This window comes from Prenolepis imparis, unplaced genomic scaffold (genome assembly GCF_030444845.1).
Source record: "Prenolepis imparis isolate NDT839.2.m4 unplaced genomic scaffold, iyPreImpa1.0 SCAF_5, whole genome shotgun sequence".
NCBI lineage: Eukaryota > Metazoa > Arthropoda > Insecta > Hymenoptera > Formicidae > Prenolepis > Prenolepis imparis.
In genome coordinates this window covers 13,582,672-13,608,397 of record NW_028141163.1, presented here as the reverse complement: position 1 = coordinate 13,608,397, position 25,726 = coordinate 13,582,672, and the positions used below count along the sequence as shown (strand labels likewise).

Below are 25,726 nucleotides of genomic sequence, written 5' to 3'. Positions count from 1 at the left end.
GAGATGCGCGGTCGAGTTCGAGTGTCAACTGGTCGATACGGTCGATATCGCCCGTATCGACGTGGCTGAAGTCGGGCACGCGTGATCTGTCATCAGAGCCGGAAGTGTGTCCAACTTCAGGTCGCACGAACATACGTAATGTCGACTGCGCGATACCACATGGTGACGGTGGTAAGATGGCTTCGCCGATTCCCTGCGTTGCTGGTAAGCGTTTTCTCCCAGATATTCACGTGTATTTGTGTACGTTGAGCGAGAGTGTCACTTGTCAATTGAACGCACGATCGCCCGGGTGAATTGCCTCCTCGAGGATGCGCGTATCTCCACTTACAATCCTCCGTTCCGGATAGTGCGCGGTTCTTTCGCGATAAATATGTGTTAGACACGTGTCTCGTGAATATCGAATAAATTCGGGCGTATTTATGGTAACAGCGATGTGTTCGAATGAATATTTGCAAATTATAAGCGCGCGATAAAATATACGAAAATACGAAATACCGTATTCTAACCTATAACTGCTGACGTGTTACTCTCCGAATGCCAACTGCTGACGTGAGTTTCGCGAGAATAAGATTAAAAAAAAAAATGTTGGGACACTCTCACCTCGATACATACATTTATCATAAAAAAATCCTTCAATTTTATATTTAAATTCTATTCAACAAATGTGTGCAAGAGTATACAGTGTAGCAATTATTTGTATCATTATATATATGGGAAGAGAAAGATACTAATATATTTTTAATATTTATATATAGTGAGAGGATCCACTGGTATAAATCTAGCGCAAGGTCCACCATCTTACGAATCAGTCAAAACATTTCCCAAAGATGAAAGCAGAAATTGTAAGGCTATGCTCTTTAGTCCAGATGGCCGGTACTTTGCATGGGTTAATGCTGTTAGTGTTAAAATTGTACTGTGCGAGACCTGGAAGATTGTTGCTGAAATTGCGCGACCTAAAATCTGCGCTATTCAGTTCTCTACCTGTAGCACGTATCTCGCAACTTGGGAACCATCTTTTGGTAATTATTTTCAAATTATATATATGTATGAAAGCTATAGGTAAAATTTTAATGTGCTAATTTTATTATACCTGTAATAGTGAAAATATTGTAATATAATTTCAGTAACACAAACGAGTCCTCAGGGAACACAAAATCTTCACATATGGAAATCTGAAAATGGTGAATTAATTCACAGTTTTGTGCAGAAGAAACAGATTAATTGGTAATGTATCATATAATTGATTTACATTATAACACTTTTTTTCTTATTAAATTTAAAGAGTTGGAATTTAGTAATTACAATAACAATATAGACACACCAAATGGTAATCCATCTGGGAATCAATTTTGTATACATTGCTGACATTGTTATCATTAAATATATGTATGAGATGTAGAAATAATTTCAAGTTTATATCAATAATAGGGAACCACAGTGGTCAAGCGATGAAAAACTCTGTGGATTATTGAATGGGGCAAATGTTCTTTTATATGAAGATAATAATTTTGATAGATATGTGCACAAGATAAGTGCGGGCAAAGTTGCCAAATTTAGTATAGCACCTGGTAATGCTCCCTATCATATTCTCTGCTACATGCCTGGTAATTATATTTATTATTATAATATAATATTTTTTCTACATAACAATATATATAGTCAGTCAGTACTAATTACAATAATATACTGAAATACAAAAATAGCTATATCTATACATTTTAAAGATACATATAACATTTTAATAAAATTGTATATATAATTTGATAGCATTTGCTGTTGATATACTTAATGAGAATTTTTTAATGAAACACATGGATAATATTGTTACATGAAATGATTCGGAAGTAATACATGTACAATTACATTAACTTTATGCTACAGTTTACAAAATACTATTTTATTTCAGTTTATTTGTTTTAAAGCATATATGATGTATTTGATAGAAATATAGTAAAAGTGACAAAATGAAGATATTCAAGTAATTTTCTGACCATATATATTGTTTTATGATATTATTTAAAAAACCCAAAATAATAGACACATACATATTGGCATTTTCCAAAACACAAAATATGAGGATCTACTATGGAAAGTTTTCTAATTATTATACAGCATACAATTTGTAAGTATTTTTTTAAACAGAAAAATTATATCGCTATATGTAATTGCACAAAGTAGTTTTTAAATTTATCTAGATTTATGTGAAATAATTCAAAATAATAGTATCTATATTTATATTGAATCATATATGCTTATATATAATGTACGATTAAATAGAACAGAAAATACAATGCAATACAATTCTAACATATACATTATCGCTAATTACATTTCTTTGTAAATTCAACAAATTGAAATTTATATGTGCATTGCTATTGTAGCACTCTCCACATTTTGTATCTTCTATAATAATTAATGACTTGTTACTTATGTGTTTTAAAAACTATTAAGTATGTGTATTAAGTATGTCTTTAAATTAAAAACATTAATGTTACTTTATAGAATTTTAAAAATATGCATTTAAATTAAAGATTTTTTAATATAACTTAGGAAGGGCTGGTCAACCCTCCTTTGGAAGATTATTTCAATATCCAAAATTTGAGATCGGAGAAGCACTTGCGAGCAAAAGCTTTTTTCAGGTAAATCATTGAATGTATTCTAATCATATAATTATTATTTATGTGTCTTCTCTTTTTATTCAATATCACCTTTATGGTTTTTAGGCAGATAGAGTTGATATCTATTGGCATCAACGTGGGACAAATGCATTATTGATGACGAGTACTGAGGTCGACAAAACTGGTGCATCATATTATGGAAAACAGACTTTACATTATTTCAGCACGAAAGGAGATACTGCTATGGTCACATTCAGTAAGTTTAAAAAAAATTATTTTTGTTGCAAAAAAAATTTATATTTAAAATTAATTTTATAGCAATATTATAATGGAAACTTTTCAATTAGGTAAAGAAGGTCCTATACATGCGGTAGAATGGTCTCCCAAAAATACAGAATTCTGTGTGATATATGGTTTTATGCCAGCTAAAGCAACATTGTTTAATCTTAAGTGCGAAGCAGTCTTTGAATTTGGAACATTACATAGGAATAGCATATATTACAATCCGCATGGCAACAATATCCTTTTATTACTTCATATGTGTTGATAAATCTATATATGTTTCATCAGTATTAATTGAATAGTAATCGAACCATATTTAATACTTGTAATAGAAAATAATAATATTAATTTCCTTGACTACTGTGCACTATTGCTTTTGGCTGGATTTGGCAATCTTAGAGGTGGCATTGAATTATGGGATACCGCTAACAGAAAACTTATTGCTAAAACTGATGCACCAGATACTACACTACTTGAGTGGTCACCGGATGGTGAACATTTTGTGACAGCAACTACAGCACCTAGATTAAGAATAGGCAATGGGTAAAAATAAACGTGTAAAAAGAGATTGTGTTTAGTTTTAAATACATTGTATGTACTATCAATTAATAGACATGCATTATTAGATTTAAGATTTGGCATTACACTGGCTCATTAGTGTATCAACGACCTTGGAACAACCAAGAGGAACTATGGGAGGTGACTTGGCAAAATTTCCCTTTAAATATTTTCCAACAAAAACCTATAAGTTATAAAGCAGTCGAGGGTATTGTCTCTAATCCTAGTCAATCGCAAGGTAATGATTATTTTTATGAATATTTTAGCAGTAATATCTTTCTAAGTATATATAAGAATCTAACTTTAAAATATATATAATAATATATAGTAATTATTGAAAATGTCTCTTTCTAAAGCACCGAAAGAAGCATATAGACCACCGTGTGCCAGAGGACAAAATATCACTTTCAAATTGCACGATGACATAGAGCCACCTTCTAAACCTGTAGAATGTAAGTATATGCAAATGCATATTGAATATTTCATTTTTAACTCTAAAATTTATTTGTAGCAAATCCATCGAAAGCTGCATTGAAAATGAAGAAAAATCGGGAAGCGAAAAAGGCTAAAAAAGAATTAGAATCGAATAATTCTACTGTTAATGGACAAGTTACAAACGCAACGACAAGTGTAAAAATGGAATTAACAGACGATCCTGAAAAGAATAAAAAAATAAAGAAAGTGAAAAGCGTAAGTATATTAAGAGCACTATTTTTTTCTTTCTTATTATCAGATAATAAAGACTTATGGTAACAATTTCGATTTATGTCACAGAAATTAGATCAAATTTCTAAATTGAAGGAGCAATTAAAATCGGGAAAACAATTAGAAATTAATCAATTAGATAAGATCAAGAAAGAAGATGAATTACTAAAAGAACTTGAAGAGCTCACTTTATGATAAACAATCTAGATGTCGAACAGAATTAACTCGACAAGCAAAGAAAAAAGAAATTGCGATCAAATGCTTTTTAAAGTAAAAGAGTTGCAAGAAATTAGACTTACACTTATGAATGCAAATCAAATTATTCAATCTGACAACTTGAAAAAATGAGAAAATTATATCACATGTGTGATACTGTAAGATAAAAATAATCTTGAATCTCTCAAGACAATTATAAATTGAATTGATACTGCATCCAAGAATTGTGTTCGCACACATATAAATAAGAATAGATGGTCATATTAGGTTTAATAAACAGAAAGTTAATAGATATTATTAAATAAATATGTTTATTGTTATGTATGATTTTGCTAAAAATTAATAATGATAGAGATAGTCGCAGTGCTCATTATCAATCTTAGCAAGAAATCTTAAATGACTGTGCAATTTAATAATTATGATCAAAATAAAAGCAGTCTACTGTGTAATTGACACAATTCACTATTGTAACTAAAACTTGATCAGACCTTTTCTGATTGAAATATGAAAAGTAAATGTAGAAAGTGTGAGAATATTGGAATTACATAATTTTTTTATTTTTTTCTCGTGTGAAGCATTAGTTTTAAAACTTGAAGTAATCTAATATTTTTATAGAGTGCAGTAGTAAATTTTGCATTTAAATATGAGCTTAACATTCTGCACAAGACTATTACCTAATATTACTTTTCGTAAATTATAAGAATTGAATGTAGAGATCAGTCTCTATAATATTAAAAAAAAAAAAAAATACTTTAAATATCAACTTTTAATAGCATTTAATACTTAAACTTCTTTCTAAATATTATTGTTTTGATTATATTTAATGTTCTATTCAATATTCAATATTATATTCAATATAATTTTTTCAGATAATAATTCAGAAAAAATATGTTTTTTTTTAGATAATTCAGAAAAAAATATTCTTTTATATTATATAATTATATACAATACAAAATCAAGAAAAATTTTTTTGCAATTTTTAAAAAAGTATAAATAAGTTTAATTATATATATTTAGTATAAATAAAAAACATAGCACATTTTTTCAAAATGACGAAGCTTGTTCAACTGACAATGAGAGAAATAAGTCCATATAAGATTGTATACTTGTAACAATGTGTGTATGTATCTGAATATGTGTATGCGTATCATCGATACAATAAGAGTTTATTATGACAGACAAAAGCAGCAAAATTGTGCGAATGTTATGTATAGTGAGATGAAATTTATGGAAATAAATTATTAAAGAAATCAATGGTTGTGTAGGAATATAAACATCAATATATGTGTACATATATATGTATATATAATATATCAATGTATATATAATATATTATGTATATATTATATATTATATTACCTTGTATATATTCTACATTTCTCGCATAAAATGCGCGATTATATATTTTATTTTCTTTTTCCTTCAAAATTATACTTACCTTCTTTTTCCGGTCGGGGGAATGATTTCGCAATTGCCGCGTGAATCGGAAAGGTTCTCGCATTGGGCCATCACCGTCGAGCGGGGCATCGGCGACGACGGTGCCAAGGGAAACTATCCAATCGCGGCCGTCACTCGTCACCCCCAAGTCGTCTCGGACGGGCACCGCAGCGCCGCGACAGTCGTGTTTACAGATTTGCCAGTTGAGTTCCGTAACGTCACGTCAAAAAAGTGCAACACACGAATTTCTACAACGTTTACTATGTAAAGGTGCGTTCCCCGGCGACGAGGGATACGTCGCGCCGATCGTTCCCCGGACGCGGTGCGATCGTCGCCGCGGATCGAGGCTGTCCGCGTATTCGGGCGGTTCGTGGGCCGAAATAGTCGGCGCTTTTGTTAATATACGGCAGTGCCAATCGTTAGGATAGTCGCCATTTTGTCCGGAGAGGTTTTAGCCCGGTCGCGGCGAACGTGCAGCGAAAATAGGCGCTGCCTGGACCGCCGAGGATTATCGCTGAATAAGTCGCGTAGGTAGAGCCAGCCGCGCGAATCCTCCTCGTCGTCGATCGTCCTCCGCGATCGTCCTCCGGGTGATCTCGACGACGATTTATCGCGACGAGCCGTCTCGAGTCTCTCTCTCTCCCCCGTTGTTCGCTCCTTTTCGTACGCTCGACTCCGTACTACCTCGTCTCTGGGGTGTTTCTCGTCTCGTCGTCCGGTGCGGATCCTGTTCCTCGTCGAGACTCGTTCGTCGTGCGCGACTTCTCGGAGAAGCCTCGTATCCCGTCTCGGAACACCGGCCGCTCCCCGTCGTCGTCATCGTCGACGTCGACGGCGACGTCGACTCCTTGACGTTTGACAGCTCGCGCGTTCATCTCGTTCCTCTGCGGCGGTGATGACTCGAGATCGTAATCTTGCGCGATCGCACGATCCTGAGAATGTAAAGTTACTCGCTCTTCCTCGCAGCGACAGAGAGAATTTCGTTTGTCCTGTCCGTCTGTAAGTCCCATCGCGCTACGTTGCTTAAAAACGAAGCCCTAGCGTGGTCCGATTTCCGCGAATGCGTTTTCGGGCACATTCGACCGATTGTCACAACTATTCATCGGTTGGAGCGAGCCAACACGTAGATTTGTCGGCCGACCGCAGCCGCGATCGTTTCTCTGAAAAGTTTAGAATAATTATTAATTAGGATATTTTATATTATTATCCGCGAATATATATATCGCCTTGCGAGCTATAATTTTTGTTGTGATTTATTCGAAAAATAAACGCTTATGTAACTGTCGAGAATTGTAGAGCTTGAGAAATTTATAAATTCTTTTATTGCTCCTGAGCTCGTAAACTGAATTTGATAATTGTCATTGTTGATGCACGCAGCTGCGCTAAACTCTCTTGGTTGTTTTTCAGCAAACTCTAAAGAACACAGTGTTTAAGATTGTGCCCTCTCTCTTCCTTTGTTTCAGATAATGTAGGTATAGTTTATTAAAACAAGGCCTTTAGGATACAATTATATTTAATGTCAGTATATAAGTTGGATGCTTGTTATTGGTGGTGTAATCATTGGACCAAGAGATATTGAGACAATTGAGGTGTAACAAAGAACGTGTAAAATGACGATTGCCACTAGGGGCCAGGGAGTTGGCATAGACCCTCCCGACAGCCAGCAAAATACACAGGTATGTGTTTAGATTATAAAGTTATTTGGCAAAAAATGGTTTGCAATATGCTTTGATTGCATCACACGAGTAAAATGTACGAAAAATCTGTTCTGTATAGATGCACAGTCCACCAGGCCCGCAACAATTGGCCGACACAATGTCGGGACTCCAACTCACTGAGAATGTGGTACAAACAGAATGCAACAATGACGCTATCACTACAGTGGAGGATAGCAATCAACTTCATGGAGAACCTGAATTTCCTATTTCCAAACTTAATATGCTTCATGAAAAGATATCTAGTCCACGATGGGTTGTACCAGTTCTACCCGAACAAGAATTAGAGTGCCTGTTACAAGCCAGTATCGAACTTTGTAAAAAAGGTAATACATTGTAAATTTCTTAAAGATGATTCTCTATAATTGTTTATCTGTTTATATGCATATATTATAAATGATTGTACTCCTGTATTAGTGTAATTAAACATTTTAGATTGTATAGTAGCATTTATTTTTTGCTATGTATTAGAATGTAGCAATTTGTGTTTACTATATTGCAGGAATTGATGTACAAAGCGAAGCGTGTCAACGCTTTTTTCGAGAAGGTCTCACAATCTCATTTACCAAAATATTAACAGATGATGCAGTAAACAGTTGGAAATTAAATATTCACAACTGTATTAATGCTAATTGTGCACGTTTGGTGGAACTATGTGTCCTGAAATTAGACGAAGATTGGTTTCCTCTACTTGATTTACTGGCGATGGTTTTTAATCCTAGTAATAAGTAAGTGTATATTTTAATTTTTTTCTTGATTACGAGATATGAGTTTTAATATGATTATACTTATATATCGACAAAATTTGTGTTTCTAGATTTCACACATTTAATGCAGTAAGAGTTTCTGAAACCGTTCCTCCTGGTAGTGATATTCCTGATGAGGAACTTTACGCTCGCCCACCACCTGATTCGCGAAGTCCCCGTGGTTGGCTAGTAGATCTTATAAACAGGTATTTTATATATATATATATATATATATGTACACACATATATTGTGTATGTGTGCAAACGTGTTTTATTTCAATACAAATTGATATAAATCTCTGTTGCAGATTCGGGAGTCTCAACGGCTTTGAAATTTTGCTCTCTAGATTTCAGAGTGGACGTAATTTAACAGTGCCAGTTATTTATGCTTTAATCAGACCTTTTGGCTTGTGTTATGAACTATTGACTGTTCACACGATAGTTAAATATTTGATGCCTATTGTTGTAAGTATTTTTTCTTAATTTATCATTAATCGTTATTTATATAAGTTTCAAAAAATATTGTTATATAGGAAATGGTACCTCTTATTTTGAATAATTTAACCGATGACGAGTTGAAGAAGGAGGCAAAAAACGAATCAAAAAACGATGCAATATCAGCCATAATCAAAGCTGCTAAATGCTTGGTGTCACGAGTACCTCATCAGGAAGAGATGATAAAGAACTTGGAAATACTGAGACTGAAGATGATATTGAGACTCTTACAAATTTCTTCTTTTAATGGGAAGATGAATGCTTTAAATGAAGTTAATAAAGTAATATCTAGTGTTAGTTATCACCAGCATCGTAATACAATAGTGGAGGAGGAAGAATGGCTTACAGCAGAGCGTATGGCAGTAAGTTTTGCCTAAAAATCGACAATATTATATACATATATATTTATATCTCGATATAATGTTTAAATCATGTTAAAGAGAAAGTGTATTGTATTGTATTATGTGAATATTTCACTAAATATATATATACCACATGAATTTGACAATTATATCATAAATTTTGTAAAGATCTTTAAGGACTATTTATTTGTGATACAGAAATGGATTAAAGACAATGGCGTTTTGGAAATTGTACTCAGAGATTCGTTACATCAGCCGCAATATGTAGAAAAGCTGGAGAAGATCTTACGCTTTATTATAAAAGAACGTGCACTTACATTAGAAGATTTGGATGCTGTTTGGGCGGCTCAAGCCGGTAAACACGAGGCGATTGTGAAAAACGTTCATGATTTGTTAGCCAAATTAGCTTGGGATTTTAGTCCTGAACAACTTGACCATTTATTTGAGTGTTTTCAGGTATCTATTACAATAGTGTAATAATACTATCGCAAAATTTAAATCGCATAAAATTTAACAATCAAATGTGCAATTTTTTAGACAAGTTGGAGGACTGCCAATAAAAAACAACGGGAAAAATTACTAGAACTGATTAGGAGACTGGCAGAGGATGATAAGGATGGCGTTATGGCACACAAGGTTAGACGAATCTTCAATATATATACGTTCATATACATGTAAATATATTTCGGAGACTTTGAAATACTTTACTGTTTCTATCGCCAGGTGTTGACACTTTTTTGGACTTTGGCTCATTCCGATGAAGTCCCTACAGAAATTATGGATCAGGCGTTGAATGCTCACGTAAAGATTCTTGATTATTCATGTTCGCAAGAAAGAGACGCGCAAAAGACAATCTGGTTGGACAAGTGTGTTGAAGAGTTGAAAAATGGCGATAAGTGGGCCCTCCCTGCATTAAAGCAAATTCGCGAAATATGTTGCCTTTATGAACCAAATCCCAACTTGGGTCATAGTACACGTAGTCATCATTTGCATTACAGGTATGTGTACATATACACATACACAAATATACATGTAGATACACATTGCACATTACATTACATTGATCACATACTCTTTATTGTTATTACACAGGCAAGAAGTAATAGAGCGTTTACAGAGCGAACATTCAGTAGTGATACTTGTAACAAATAGTTTAACAAATTATATGGATAAAGTGCGACAATTGGTGAAAGAAAATCCTGAAATCGACGTGAATACTTTCATGCCTGATGATCGCTACAATCATATTATGCAAGTGCAGGAAAGATTGAATTTCTTGCGTTTCCTATTAAAGGTAGGAAACATTCCAGATCTTGGAATACTGAGATAAGCATGAATTTTTCTGTTAAAAAATACATTGAATAACATTACATGGATTTTTCAGGATGGACAATTATGGTTATGCGCCGATCAGGCGGAGCAGATTTGGCAATGTTTAGCCGAGCAGGGTGTATTTGTTTCGGATCGCGAGGCGTGCTTTAAATGGTTCTCTAAGCTTATGGGAGACGAGCCAGATTTAGATCCAGCAATAAACAAAGACTTTTTTCAAAATAATATACTGCAATTAGATCCGACATTACTTACAGAAAGCGGTATTAAATGTTACGAAAGATTTTTTAAAGCTGTTAATTCTAAGGAAGGAAAATTGAAGCTGAAACGTAGAACATTTCTTATGGATGATGTGGATTTAATTGGGACTGATTATTTATGGAGAGTACGTAATGTTGCATCTCTCTTATTTTTGCATTTTTTTTCGTCTTGTTTTACATGTTGTATATGTACTTTTGCATAACAATGGTAATTTTATTTATCTATAGGTAGTAACAAATAGCCCAGAGGAAATTGCAAACAGGGGCATAGAACTCTTAAAGGAAGTGAATACTAATTTAGGACCACGACTGCAGTCGTCTGTTTTAGCATTTCATGAAACGTATATAGCGGAATGCATGGACAGACTGAAAGCTCATTATGATACTGTGACTGTTTTGAGCAGAGTATATTTGGACGGAAAAGAGGAACGTGAAGAACAAATGACAAATAAAATTAAAATGGAAGCCATAAAAATGTGTCGCGTTATGAAAGTTTTGCAGGAATATATAAACGAGTGCGATACAGCTTTTCCAGGGGAACGAAAAATATTACCATTGCACAGGTAAAGTTGTATATAATAACGAGAACTTGTTTCTTCTTACAAACGCACATACCGATGTAAGTGCAATATTCAAATTCTATTTCAATTACAGAGCAGCTCGTGGCAAGCATCTGTCACTTGTTATTCGTTTTGCGAGTCCTGGTCGAAACGTCGACGACATAGATATCTTCACGCATAGTAATGACACGTTAGCTTCATTGAGACGTCAGATATTACGTAGGATTAAAGCAAGCGGAACGAATGTGAAACTCGATTTATTTATTAATGGAGATTCGCTGGAACAGTCCGATGATAGGAAACTCCTTTCTCAGATTCCACTGAGAGATAAAATGGTGAATATCAATAAGAAGACTATTAAAAAGTTTAATATACATAAAGATTCGTATAATTCATGAATATTTGCTTTTCGTTTAGTTATTATCTGCGAAGCTCAGTCAAGTAAATAGCAATATGCCAAGCTCACCGGATAGTAGCTCTGACAGCTCTACTAGTTCCCCGCATCATCCGTACGACGGGCCAAATGTAGAGGCAGAGAACAGTTTGCCCGGTGTGGTAAGTTTATTAACGTAAAATTTAATCATTGCATTCCCCGCATCTCTTATATATTGTATTCTTATTTATTTAATTGCGCAATTTCGTTCTCAGGTCATGTCGCAGAGGTCGCAATACGCGACATTCTTCTTTCAATTGGCAGATCTTGGCTGCACGCTTCAACATTCGCAATTGCGTGACGGTGCGCGAAATCTCTTACAATTGGTGCCGCCGGATACCTTCACTGTAACAAGATTACAGTGGTTATTTGGTCATTACATAGACGACGAAGCTTTACAGAACCCCTCTCAGTATCATTGTAACGAGCAGAATACGACGGTAGATTCTCTATTTTTTACTGCGAGTCCTAGCCAAGTTTTATACAATTTAGAGGTGAGTGCGCGTTAAACAAATTTTATTTTTACACCTTTGCGCCTGTACTGTCATTAACGTTTCTTTTTTATTTTATTTTTAGGTGTTGTATACTTTGTTGATGCCTGCTCTCGACCCCATGTCGGAGAGAGCGTTTGAATTTCAATATAATTTCATAAAATGCGGCGAAGCGGGCGTTATCCTCGATATGCTAACCAAAAACAAGTTTTTACCAAATGCGGACGAGACTACAAAACGCTCTGCGTATTTAACAGTGCTGAGATTATGCAAGCTTCTTCTGACAGTGATGGGTAACGTGATGGCATGCGTGATGGACGAGGTTCAAAGCGGTACTCCGGAGAATCATGACAATCACGTTAACAATCGCGGTCGAGTGACAGTACTCAAACAGGCACTTCAGAGTGTACCGAATCAAAGTACCGAATACATGTTGAGAAGCGTAGCGGCCAAATTGGCGCAGCATCTGGCCCATCGAATGCTATCCGGCGGGCCGGAGGCCGATCGATGTCGGCAGCTTTTCGTGCAGGCCCTTTCCTGGGAATTACCGGATGTGGCTACTATACGTGCCATAATTAGATTAGCGTGGGCCGCATCCACGGGTAACTTGAATAACATTAACGCGTCGAACGACGTCCTTCACTCGATGCACGAGATTAATCAGAAGGAACAGAGAAATCCCGATAACAACGACGTCCTCGTGTGTAAGGAGGCGCTCGAAGTGCTAACGATCGCCCTTGTGTTGAATCCATCGGCGTTAGAAACGTTATCGCGCGACAAGATATGGCACACTTTCCTGATAGACCTGGTGCTACTTAGTACGTCGAGAGCCATTAGAATTGCCGCCGGCGAGCAATTTTTTCTCATTTCGACGTGGTGCAGTGGCGGACATCAAACGTTACTGGTTACTATAACTCTTCTCTTCGCCGTTTTAAACACCATCGTTACGGAGAACGCGAAGCAGAGTCACGAATACTTTCAACTTCTGTGCCGGTTACTGAACTTCGCGCATATGTCGGGCTGTCCCTTGACGACCGCGGAGACGCTGTTAAACGTGGAGATAGCGTGGTTGAAGAAAGTTCGGGATAACATGAAGGAGACCGGAGAGACTCAGGTAGACGAGGCCTTACTCGAGGGTCACCTCGGTCTAACCAAGGAACTGCTGGCCTTTTTACCGCCAAGCCAAAAATACGAGATCGGCTCCGACGAAAAGCACGGGGTTAACCTGATCAAGGAATTGGTCGAGGACTTTGTGTTCCCTGCGTCTCGTCTGATGCTGCAGCTACGCAGCACCGGCGAACTGAGCCCATCGCAAGCGTGTCCGGTCTGCAGTACTCCTCAATCGACTAGTGCCGCGTTCGACTTGCTCGTAGGTCTTTGCGTAGGCTGTGTACCCAACATGAAACTTCTAGTCATAATGCTCACCGACATGTTCTACTCCGAGAAGGACGAGCCTTTGGCCGAGTGGGATTATCTACCACCTGTGGGTCATAGACCGCTTAAAGGTTTCGTAGGCTTGAAGAATGCAGGGGCAACTTGCTACATGAATTCAGTATTACAACAATTGTACATGGTGGAGAGCATTAGGGTCGGACTATTGGCGGCGGAAGGCGCGGCGACTGATTTAAATGAGGATTTCTCGGGCGAGGAGAGGATCGAAGGGGAGCAGACGATCGAGACGAACGACAATGATACGAACGAAGAAAAGTGCGGCGCCGATGAATCTAGAAAGGAATATAATATCGGTATTTTGAAGCAAGTGCAAGCAATATTCGGTCACTTGGCTTATAGCAAATTACAATATTACATACCTAGAGGATTATGGAAGCATTTCAAGTAAGAATAAGTACAATTTTATTTTTACAAGTTAAAATTAGCACAATGATTTACGTCTGCTAGAAATGTAGTTTTGCTATATAATATATAACTATTACATATATATATACATATATGTATAATTATACTAATATATATATATATATATATATGATATATTATTATATAATATTTATTATATATAATATATTATTAATTAATTATATTATAATTAGTAATTAATATAATATATATTATATAATATTTACTATATAATAATGTATAAATTTTAATGTTTTTTTATGTATGCGCTAAGCAGTTAATGAGAGAATTCAATTTTTATAGGCTTCAAGGAGAACCTGTAAATCTTAGAGAACAGCAAGACGCGGTAGAATTTTTTATGAGTCTGGTAGAAAGTCTAGACGAAGCGTTGAAAGCCTTAGGACACGAGCAGATAATGGGCAAGATTCTTGGTGGCTCGTATAGCGACCAAAAAATCTGCAAAGGTTGCCCTCATAGGTACCTTTTTAGTTCTTACATATTTCTTTCTTCGGTAAACTGTAATACCGCATTACATTGTCTTCAGATATTCCAAAGAAGAACCGTTCAGTGTGATAAGCGTGGACATACGGAATCACAGTAATTTATTGGATTCTCTTGAGCAATACGTAAAGGGAGAATTGCTAGAAGGTGCAGACGCTTACCATTGTGATAAGTGTAACAAAAAAGTATGATTCTTTCACTAATACATTCTTACAAATCTATAAAAGATCCTTTGAAAGTATCGTAATAAAAATAATTTCCAAAAAGAGACATAATGAGAGATGATAGTTTATCAGCGATGGGAATATTATATATTTTTTAAGTACAAATGGATCTTTTATACATCTTAAAAACAAACTAAAGACAAAGTTCAACTCGATTAAATATTTTACATATCTTGGGTTTTATTTTAGGTCGTAACAGTAAAGAGATTGTGCGTAAAAAAACTGCCACCCATTTTGGCGATTCAATTGAAAAGATTCGAGTATGACTTCGAGCGCGTATGCGCCATAAAATTCAACGATTATTTTGAGTTTCCGCGAGATCTGGATATGGAACCCTATACCGTTTCTGGTTTAGCTAAACTGGAGGGAGAGGTCATAGATTGTGACTATGAAGAATCTGTGAAAGGAACGTGCACCAAGTATCAATTAACTGGTATCGTGGTTCACAGCGGTCAGGCTAGCGGTGGCCATTACTATTCTTACATCTTACACAGGTAATTTTAACAATACGTGTACGTGTAACTGACCGACGAACAAACTCTTTCAATAATTTTTAATAATTGATATTCAATAATTTTGCAGGTTAAATGATGGTACTGCCAAGTGGTACAAGTTCGATGACGGCGACGTGACGGAATGTAAAATGGAAGAGGAAGAAGAAATGAAATCTCAATGCTTTGGCGGTGATTATTTAGGGGAGGTATTTGATCATATGCTCAAGCGAATGAGTTATCGCAAACAGAAGCGATGGTGGAACGCGTACATGTTATTTTATACGAGATTAGATGTAGAAGAGAATTCTCTAATGAAGAGTGTAAATGAATTGTCATTGTGTAAGTATATCGATAAAATTTTGTAAGATCGATCTCAGCTGATATAGCGTCTCGTTTATCGCGATCGTTTCTTTTCAGATACGAAACTAGGAGTTATGAAAATGCCATCGGCGATAGAATACAGCGTGCGGAAGCAGAATATAAAATTTATGCACCACCGAAATCAATTTAGTGCCGAATATTTTCAGTTTATCAAGAAATTGGTGTCCTGTAATCCACATAATATTAACAGACAGAATCTAAATGAGAAACTCGTGAGTTGCATGACGCATATATAAGATACACACATACTTTCTCAACAGGTTTTTCTCATTTAATAAACATATTCGCATACTTTTAGAGTCCCGAAGCGGAAGAGCTTGCAATGCTGTCGGTTCAATTAGCATCAAGATTTCTCTTCTATACGGGCTTTCATACTAAAAAAACATTACGCGGAACGGCGACAGATTGGTACGACATCATATGTCATCATTTGCGTAGCAGTAAAACAGTGCGTTCTTGGTTCGCCAATGAAGTATTGTTCAATCACCCGCATAGGTAATTCAACAGATTTTTCGAAATACATAATCTATCCACATAAAGAGAGAGAGAAACATTTGAGTTTTAATAACATTAATTATTTGTTATCTATATAGATTTTGTGAATATCTCTTGAGTTGTCCCAGTACAGAAGTACGCACTGCTTTTCTCAAGATTTTGGTGTTCCTTGCACATGTTTCTCTACAAGATGGTCCATGTGCTCCGCCCAGCCTAAATGCACCGAGTGAGTACTAAACAATTAAATAGAAATTATATATACATATATATATATATATTTTTTTTTTAATTATAAAATTATTTATAAAATATTTATAATTATAAAATATTTTATAAATAATTTTATAATAAAAAATAATATACATACACACCACATGCATTTTTTGTATAATTCATAAATATATTTTTTTTTATTAGCCATACTCTTGGATCCGGTAGCAACGCTCAGCGATCATCTGTTACACGCGGTACTGTCGTTGCTGCATCGCGAAATTTCAGATCACGGGCGTCATCTTCCTCATTACTTCTCCCTCTTTCACGCGTACGCTTCGCTCGGTCTCGCCGAGAAGGCGCAATTGCTTAAGGTAAAAAAAGAAGACAATTATACATATTAGATATATAAATCGTTGATATTGATATTATCGCGTCTCTCGCGCGCGTATCTAATTTCAAGTAATTTTTTTTCGTTGCAGCTAAATGTCCCGGTTACGTTCATGTTGGTCGCCATTGACGAAGGCCCGGGGCCTACCATAAAGTATCAGTATCCCGAATTGACTAAACTGCATCAAGTGGTAAGCATGTTGATACGGTGCTGCGATGTGTCGTCGAAAGCGCACTCGAGTCACACGCAGACCCGGGCAGAACCTTTACCGAATCCGTACGGAGATCCCGCCTGTCAGTCGGAGTATCTTATGCCCATCCAGCCGCAAGCGGCTGACATATTGTTTGTCCGTACTAGGTGAGAAATTGATTAATTCGTATTTTTAATAGCGGGAAATAATATGCCTTTTTTTTATTCAACTTTATATTACTCTTGTTCTGTCCTGAAAATACAGTTACATCAAAAAATTGATCGAAGACGCTAATGTGACGGAGGACACGGTTAAATTATTGCAATACTGTTGCTGGGAGAATCCACACCTGTCGCGAACGGTGCTCAGTGAATTATTGTGGCAAATAGGTTTCGCGTATACTCACGAGTTGAGGCATCATACGGATCTGCTGCTTACGATACTATTGATGGAAGATTCCTGGCAGACGCATCGCGTGCACAACGCACTCAAGGGTAAGTTTGTTCTTTCGCGCGAAACATTGAAGTTGGTTCCGTGATAATTATTATCGAGACTGTATCTTTCAGGAGTTCCCGACGAACGGGAGGGTTTATTCGAAACAATCCAAAGAAGTAAAAACCATTATCAAAAAAGAGCTTATCAGTGTATCAAGTGCATGGTACAGCTCTTTAGTAAATGTAGACCTGCCCATCAGCTTTTACATCATAGTCCGGAACTGAAGAGAAAATGGAGTCACGCCATAGATTGGCTCCACGATGAACTCGACAAAGTGTGTACCGCTAAACAGCTAAAAATAGTAATTCACATATGCACGATATTAATAAGATAATTATAAATGCTGAATAAATATATTATTTTCAGAGACCATATGCCTCTACGGCGCCTTATACACATGCGTACAATAATTGGTCTCCGCCAGCACAATCCAATGATTCCGCGAATGGGTATGTTTTGGAACGTAGCAATAGTGCGAGGAAGACTTTGGAACGAGCATGCGAATTATGTCCGGACGAGGAACCAGAAGTTGAAGAGACAAGCGAGGATTGCGCGGAAGAAGCTGAAAAACGTGTGTTTACATATCAGACTCCCAACTCATTTAAATATTCCAATATTTCTGCTAAAAATTCATTCCAAAGTTCATACCGAGTCAAGAGGCGTAACAATAGAGACTTAGGATGGGTTTCTGGAGTATCATCTATGGAGTAAGTTGTATAACCATACTATATCTTTTATATACTAAATAAATAAATAAACAAATATATATATATATATAATTCTAGTGGTAATAATTAGAAAATATCGCTTACTTAAATTTCTCTGTACGTTACAAATATTTACATATTGCAGTTTAGAATTTATCGATGAATGTTTTATTGAATTAGATATTAGATATTGTATTTTATCCAATAGCTATCATTTTTATAAATAATATGATTATTTTTTGATGAAAGCACAAATTCACAATTGTTCGTTCTTTTTGCAGTTATCCCGATTTTACCGTAATTCAACAAATGCAAGAAGAACAACAGCCTCAACCAGGACCTTCTCCAGTACACACGCCCCACTTAGCGCTTCAAATGCATAATCCGCAGAACTGTGAGTCGTCACAAAATACCAGTCAGGATCCATAATGAACGCTGAACACTGATGTTCTACCAAGTTGCTGCCTCAGTGAAATGATTTCGGAATACTTAGATATTACTGCGCCAGAAGCTTGGTGGCGAACAGTAGCAGCATATGTACAGATATAACAAGTGAGGGTTTGTCTTTTTTTTTTAGTGATCTTTAACAAATTCGTGCTAATCTCTTAGTTTCATTGTGGATAGTTCTTTTTGATAATATGACGCGCTATAAATGTTCGAATCGCAAATGAGAAAACGAAATGGGAAACGATTACGACTGAGAACTGAATTAATGCATGCTGGTTGAGGCAATCAATTCTCGACGAATTTTTTTCTCCTTAATCTTGACATTGTTTGTCATTCATCATTCTGTTTGTGTCCCCCGACAACTGTTTGGCTTCCAATTCTAGAAATGACAATTTGACAAAGAAAAGAAAAAAATATATAAAGATGCGCGCGCTCTTTCTCTCTCTCTTTTTAAGAGAGATCGATAAAACTAATAGTACAGCTAAGAGTTTCATTTGCCTCGATTAATGCATGTCGATTCAAGCTTAACGAGTATCATAAGATTGTATAAATGTATAGCGAGTAGTGTTACGGAATCCCGTTCTCTGCCGATTAGAAAACAAGAATATAAACCATAATTTTCCGTATGCCTATGTAAATTTGTTACTAATAAAAAAGAAGAGTTGAAATAGAACTTTTTAATGATCGAAAGATACAATTACAAAAAAAAAAAAAAAAGAGAAAAACGAGTTAGTATATTCTCATCTTATCTCAGAGAAAGCACAGTTATCGCGAAGCTATGCTCTAACATATGTATGTATATATACATATATACATATATACATATATTCTTATGTATGTATGTATGTATTTATGTGCATATAGCTATGTGCGATATATGTATAACATAGCTTTTGCTATTTAATCTTTTAACAACAGAATAAAAGAACCTTCTTGTACTTAATAATCTCGAGCATTCTGGAAGAAAGACACTTATCCGGCGGCCTTCCGTGCTGCTAAAATTTCAACATACGCCAATGATGCCTCCTGTTGTGCTTTCTTTCAGTTCGACCGATTTGAAAGAGTTGTGCCTTTGACATTGTGCGACTCCATTGTACTTTTAGGTAGATATTTAAGAATCAAGTTGTTGCTTCAAATTTGATTGCTTATACTTCGCTTGTTGAGTTGACTATGAAAAAAAGAAAGGGAAAAAGAAGCTAGAAACTTGTCAGGAAACTTGCGTAAGATTCGATATAATATTCATCGATGAGAGAGATATTTATACGACCGTTGAAACGTATTTCGGAACCCGAAACGTGGTTGCTGCGGGCCACTCTAGTTTATCATGACGCATAATACGTTAAATACGACGTTAAATCGAGTTGTCCCGTAAGAATAAAATGAAAACACTGTCCTCATTCGGAGCACAAATTTTTACGGAGAAAAGGAATTGAAAAAGAAAAAGCGTGACGCAAGTAATAAGACGCAAAGACGATATGGAGCAAACAAATAATTAATTTGTATCGTTGTATGGTACGACCTATATCGTTGATAGAGCTGTGGTCTTTTCGCAAAAATTGTGAGAACGATCATAGCGCGTTTCGATAAAATCGTCCCGGCATACCACGTAACATATTCTACGAGAAAGAATGAGAAATAGAGACGGAGAAAAAGAGAGAGTGACAAAAACGACCTTTGAATTGATGAACTGGCCATTGCTCTGACTTATTGAATAAAGAAAGGAACGTGTGTGTGTTATATATATAGAATATTATATAAAAATAATCTTATATAAAAGAAGAAAAAAAGAGAAATAATAAAATCACATGTAACGTGGAATAAGCGAGCCGTGTGTATAATAGGATTTCGTGCGAAAAACCAACGACTATGTCAAGACACCAGGAAATAATGACGTATTGATTATTATTGTTCGTATTTATCGAATACCGAGTTAAACACAGTGTACCAAATTATATAATAGCTTCTATTGGTTAAAAATAATAATGGTACCTAATCTTACTCAAACATGTACATATAGAGACATTACACAGACAACTGCTTTTTATATGTGATAAAAAAAAATTATTATATTCCTATTATATATACATTGAGATTTAGAGAAACGCTATTGTAAATCCTGGTTTTTGTACACAGACTGTATGCTAAGTTCACTTTTGTTAACACGAAATGTAGTCTATAATTATTTAATATTTAATTTTACCCCCACTAAATAATAAGCGTATAATATCATGTATAAAAGATACTTCATTTCTATTTTTCTTTTTTTAATTTGAGAGAGATATGGTTCACAAAAACTTGAAGTGTCATGATACTAGTGTCATTTATCTTATGCGTGGTAGAAATAAGGGAGACATAAACTGTGTGCGATAGCCGAGCGCGCATTATACGTAATATAAGATCGCTGAAATTGTCTCGTTTCTGCCATCAAGATGAAGTAGCGCTCGGCATTGTAGTCTAAAAAAGAAAGGAGGAAGAGAGACGGGGGACAGTAGAGATTGCGACGGAATGTCATTTTCCCGCGTACATACATCATTTAACATTAGTGTAATTTCGCTGAATATAGATTTCGCGAGAATGCTACGAGGATGCAAAGCGAAAATCGCCTCTACTTATTTTTGCAAACATAATGAAACGTCTTTACATTGGAAATTTGAACTCGTCGGAATTATATACGATTATTCCTACAATGCTTGTGTATGTAATAAAGTAAAGGGAAGAGAGAAACGAAAAAAAGGGAGGTTTGTGTGTGCACCAGTTTTATGATATGCGTGATCCCATCTCGCAGATATAAATTGACGAACCATGAAATTTGCTATTAATTACTTTATGTATTTCGGCGCATTGCGATTTTATGTTTTCGAGTACGAGGGTCGTCAGACAGAAGTCAAAAAAAAAAAATCAAAGGCAAATGCGTGCACTGGTAGAAACCAAAATCGTTCTTTAAATTGTATGCTCGTAAAGCTAATTCTCATAAACAGAAAAAATATCAGTTTCATCGACGTTTCTTTAGTTCTAGTTCTAAAGGTAATTTTAATTGTATTCAGCGCGAATAACGCTCTAGTCAATAAAATTACGAATAAATGAAAGGGAAGATTTAATAGTTTCATACACATTTAATATAAATCTGTGGGATGTTCTCGGAGCTCCGATTAATAAGAAAAATAAAATGAGACTAACACCGTGGAAAGAGATTATACGCTCTGTCGCTCATTGTCATCAATTTTTTTCATTAACACAATAGACCGTGAACGTTTCTGCAGATTTCGATTTGCGATTTCTTCTCCGCATTTTCTCATTTGCCTTTGACGTGTGAGCTAGTGACTCGTCATTTGTAAACTACCTCGATTACTTGCAAGTCAATGTATATTTACGCTGTACTTTGTTTTACGATCGCGAGCGCTGATGCATCGAGTGCACTCCCTCTTTTATAATCTCGTTCTATTGTTGAAAAATAATTACACATTAAAATTTATTCGAACAGAATTTGTGTAAACTTTCTCATCATGCTTCACAAAATTTTGTTAAAATATTTTAAAGGAAGGAAGAAGGGACGTCATTTTTATCATCCACTGTAAATACTTTGTGCACCAGCGCGATCGTTCGAATCGTCAATATCGTTTACGAAACTATTTAATTAGTTACCATCTAAGGAATGAATAGAAAAGTATTTGTCAAACAGCGATTTGTTGGTCATGAATCTGCGTTCAGGCTAAAGATCCGAATTCACCGAAGATGAATAATATCGGTTTTAAGGCTCTGACATAATATCGATCCTGACGTATGATCCTTGGGCCAGTCTGTGTGTTTCGCAAACGTAATCCTTACCAAAGTTAAATATGAGAAGCATATGTTTTCGCACTTCTATTCGCGCGTTTAACATTTACGTAAACATCTTTTTATACGCTCGTAGAGTCTTTTCGACACTAAAAATATATTAATTAATTTATCTCTTTCGCTGCGACGCATTTAATAAGTGTCAAGCCACTTAGCTTTGAAAACTTTGAGAACGAAAGAAAATAAAACAAAGACTTGTTCATTAAGTAGAAACAGAAACTTCGATCAAATTTACACAGTATTCTCAAAATGAGAGGAGCTCTAAAAAGGACTGGCTGATTATCGCTCGCACATAGTATTCTCGAATATATGTAAAAATATCTTCTTGTCCACAAAAGTTTTTCCATTTTAATGTTTTTTGAAATCAATTTTGAAATATTCAATTTCCCTGATTTTGAGACGATTGTGTTCTATTAATGCGTGAGATATTATATAACTTATGTTTGTGCTTTCTAGTTTCTACGCTTTCTTCACACGAAACCAAATACGCAGTGTTTTTTTGAAGAGAGTGAATGAGTGAATGAAAGAGAAGTAAAGTAAAAAGTGTAGAAACAATGTGCGACACGAATAAAAAAAATTAAACCGACAAATAATTTATTGTCTGGAACTCTCTTTGATATTTTGAATCGCGTCATGGCGAAAGAGTTAAAATTTACGAGAATCGAGCGTAAACAGAGTAGAATTAATGTAAATGCCACTGCGCTGTTACTTTCGCCCATAGCACAATTTAATCGCAATGCGATATAAAAAGCTAGGAAAACAATGATCTATTATACATTACGGAGTCTAGAATTTCCGTATACTGTTATTTAGCGTTTGCTTTGCCCCAGCGAGACTCTGGAAATTGTCATTCCGTTCAATTTAATACTGAAACGAAACCTGAGAATTAGACGCAAGATATAAGAGAAACGATATAACATGTATACAGGATTGATTATTAAGATGCAAGAGTCTCATTGAAGAGACTTGCCATTAACAAATTAATTGACGAACAATTTCGACGGCACGTTAATAATAATGCTAGATAAGATTTTTGACACGAAGAAAAGGAGATGAGGCCAGATTCGAAACCTCCTCTCTCGTGGATGTGACATTATAATATTGGAACTTGATTGGATGATAGATGTTAGCAAATAAAGAGAACATTTTTGCGCTTATAGGCGAGATGGACGAGTACACATAAATGTAAGGAATTATGCAGGATTATTAACGTGTTTACTGTCCACACATGAACGTTCCTACGAATTTGTCGTATGGACGCATACGATTCATGGACGTATCGCTGATAATAATGTTACCTATACGTTTATGATCACGTATGTATTATTATGCAATTTCTGAAATAAAAACCTTTTTTAGCCAAATACAAAAATCAAGAGTGAGAATGTGTAATTGGTAATTCGATTAGGAAATAGTCAATCAGTAACGCGATCAGGATGCAGTAGCGAGGCTGTAAGAGAGCTAAAATAAATGGACAGTAAATGTGTTAAGGATACACTGTGTGCGATGGCGAGAGAAAAAAAATGCTATCGAGACTTAAAAAAAAAATGAGATCAATGTAAAATTAACACGCAGATGTCGCAAAGTCGCCGGAAAATGTCCATCACACTTCTGGGACGTTTTTCACGTCTCTTGGACGATTTTTGGACTTCTGTGTTGTTTAGGATATTAACAGAGTACGTTGACAGGCATCGCGAACACCGATTTCCGGTCGGTTCCGAAAATTACTCTCACTTCCCATCCGAATTATTTGCATAACATGGGAAGGAGAAAAATATATTATAAAGAAATCGCGAAAAAAATAAGAATGAGAAAAATCTATTAATTTTCGCGCACGTGACGTATTTTCGACTCGATATTGCGGACAAAAATAGTCTATACATTATATTTTTGACAAAAGAAATGTCACACTCTTAATACGCGTAATAGAAACACGAAGAAAAATGACAAGATTTTCCAAAGCGAGACAAATTTTAGAAGACTTGAAAATGTTGCAGGCGCATTAAAAGAAATTTTTATTCACATACTTTGCCAATCGGAAGATATCAAATGAAACCGATCTATTTTTTATCGCGAAATAACATTGTCTTAAAAATTATTAACGTCACATATATTCAATCTAATTTTCATAAATTCTGATATTTTTTTTTACACAAAGACGTTTACGAGGTAATCAATTAAAAATGTTCGCGCTTGCAAGTGTTTTTATTAAATTCTTTTCGTTATTTTGTTATAAATTAGCTGTTTCGCGTTTACAAATTAAAAAAAAATACGGAACGAGTATTACCGGATGAAGAAACTACGAGGCTCACGTTTTCGCTCGTAATTTTGTCTTCGCGTACGTACTTCCTGGATCCTTAATCGAGATCCTTGTCTTTTGAGAACAACAGGATGACGATACGCGAACAATACAAAACTCCAAAAGACGTCCGGAAAACGTCTGAAGGACGTGTAAAAAAAACCACTAGGATTTAAATGTATCTCGAAATACTAGGATTTAATAGATCCGACAATATATTAAGATCGCAGGAATTATCGGTCCTTTAGACGTCTTACCGAGGATGCCTTCTAGTTCCGTGTGTTGTTTGATAGGCGAGAATAAAAACGAGATAGATTTGTCTCGTTTAAGATGCGCGAGATTGGAAGCCCCCAAAAGAACAAAAGCGCTCAGGTCGTCCTGCGCGCTACATATCCGTTTTAAAAAAAAATGGCGCATTTATGCAGGCATTTTTCATTTAAACTCGTCTTATCGAGCTCGTAAAAACAACTCGCCAACCGATCCTGCGACCCTTCTGCCGCCGCCGACCCGCGCGATTATTTATGGTCCCTCGCAGACTCTCTCTTTCGATATACATATATATATATATATATATATATATATATACATGTAAATATAATAGAAGTATAATTATTAAGATTGTGTATATTCTCAATTAGATGCAACGTGCTGGCGTGCGCGCGCGGTCGCTGGGTGATTTCAAATAAAAAGAGAAATGCACACATACACACGCATATATAAACACATATATACACACATACACACGGAAATACATACATATATACACACGGGGGGTTGCGGGCGACGGTTTGCCAATTTTTCGCGGGGAGCTTTCACTTACGAAAGGGGTGATATACCCGCACGTGTGTATGCAGTAAGGAGATCTCTGCCGCCTGCGGAATCTTTTGTGTATTATTTCTAACAGAATGTAATAAAGTAAAGTTTAAACAAATATATGCCACAACTTCGTCTCCTCCCCTTTTCGCGAATTTTCTTATTTCATTCAAATTAGAAT

At 35.6% G+C, this 25,726-nt stretch overlaps 2 protein-coding genes across 3 annotated transcripts; both read left to right on the top strand.

The window, feature by feature from the left end:
• Nucleotides 1-75: 75 nt before the first annotated feature.
• Eif2a (eukaryotic translation initiation factor 2A) lies at nucleotides 76-5,633 on the top strand. Its single transcript, XM_083038560.1, has 12 exons — nucleotides 76-204; nucleotides 756-1,019; nucleotides 1,125-1,224; nucleotides 1,429-1,604; nucleotides 2,551-2,639; nucleotides 2,724-2,874; nucleotides 2,966-3,136; nucleotides 3,269-3,443; nucleotides 3,527-3,696; nucleotides 3,815-3,910; nucleotides 3,970-4,148; nucleotides 4,233-5,633. The coding sequence occupies exons 1-12, from the start codon at nucleotides 177-179 to the stop codon at nucleotides 4,356-4,358; spliced, it is 1,725 nt and encodes a 574-aa protein (XP_082894686.1). The 5' UTR covers nucleotides 76-176; the 3' UTR covers nucleotides 4,359-5,633.
• A 314-nt stretch (nucleotides 5,634-5,947) lies between these two features.
• Faf (ubiquitin carboxyl-terminal hydrolase-like faf) lies at nucleotides 5,948-25,663 on the top strand. 2 transcript variants are annotated; one of them, XM_083039080.1, is made up of 30 exons: nucleotides 5,948-6,086; nucleotides 7,280-7,492; nucleotides 7,593-7,857; nucleotides 8,034-8,259; nucleotides 8,349-8,483; nucleotides 8,586-8,742; nucleotides 8,811-9,134; nucleotides 9,333-9,590; nucleotides 9,672-9,770; nucleotides 9,858-10,132; nucleotides 10,227-10,428; nucleotides 10,519-10,848; nucleotides 10,952-11,286; nucleotides 11,378-11,618; nucleotides 11,701-11,838; nucleotides 11,932-12,210; nucleotides 12,293-14,043; nucleotides 14,368-14,541; nucleotides 14,609-14,750; nucleotides 14,979-15,283; nucleotides 15,372-15,622; nucleotides 15,701-15,876; nucleotides 15,963-16,159; nucleotides 16,258-16,385; nucleotides 16,577-16,743; nucleotides 16,852-17,117; nucleotides 17,215-17,444; nucleotides 17,517-17,719; nucleotides 17,812-18,152; nucleotides 18,434-25,663. In XM_083039080.1, the coding sequence occupies exons 2-30, from the start codon at nucleotides 7,427-7,429 to the stop codon at nucleotides 18,579-18,581; spliced, it is 7,809 nt and encodes a 2,602-aa protein (XP_082895206.1). In that variant the 5' UTR covers nucleotides 5,948-6,086; nucleotides 7,280-7,426; the 3' UTR covers nucleotides 18,582-25,663. The 2 variants fall into 2 exon arrangements, with proteins under 2 accessions (XP_082895206.1, XP_082895207.1); XM_083039081.1 differs by lacking the exon at nucleotides 5,948-6,086 and adding an exon at nucleotides 6,141-6,343.
• The last annotated feature ends 63 nt before the right edge of the window (nucleotides 25,664-25,726 follow it).

Coding starts and splice junctions, on each gene's coding strand:
- Eif2a (XM_083038560.1), top strand. CDS start 177: ATGGCTTCGCCGATTCCCTGCGTTGCTG. Junction 2,640..2,723: donor CGAGCAAAAGCTTTTTTCAG/GTAAATCATTGA, acceptor TATGGTTTTTAG/GCAGATAGAGTTGATATCTA. Junction 3,137..3,268: donor TTACAATCCGCATGGCAACA/ATATCCTTTTAT, acceptor ACTACTGTGCAC/TATTGCTTTTGGCTGGATTT.
- Faf (XM_083039080.1), top strand. CDS start 7,427: ATGACGATTGCCACTAGGGGCCAGGGAGTTGGCATAGACCCTCCCGAC. Junction 14,751..14,978: donor GTGATAAGTGTAACAAAAAA/GTATGATTCTTT, acceptor GTTTTATTTTAG/GTCGTAACAGTAAAGAGATT. Junction 16,744..16,851: donor AGAAGGCGCAATTGCTTAAG/GTAAAAAAAGAA, acceptor TTTTCGTTGCAG/CTAAATGTCCCGGTTACGTT.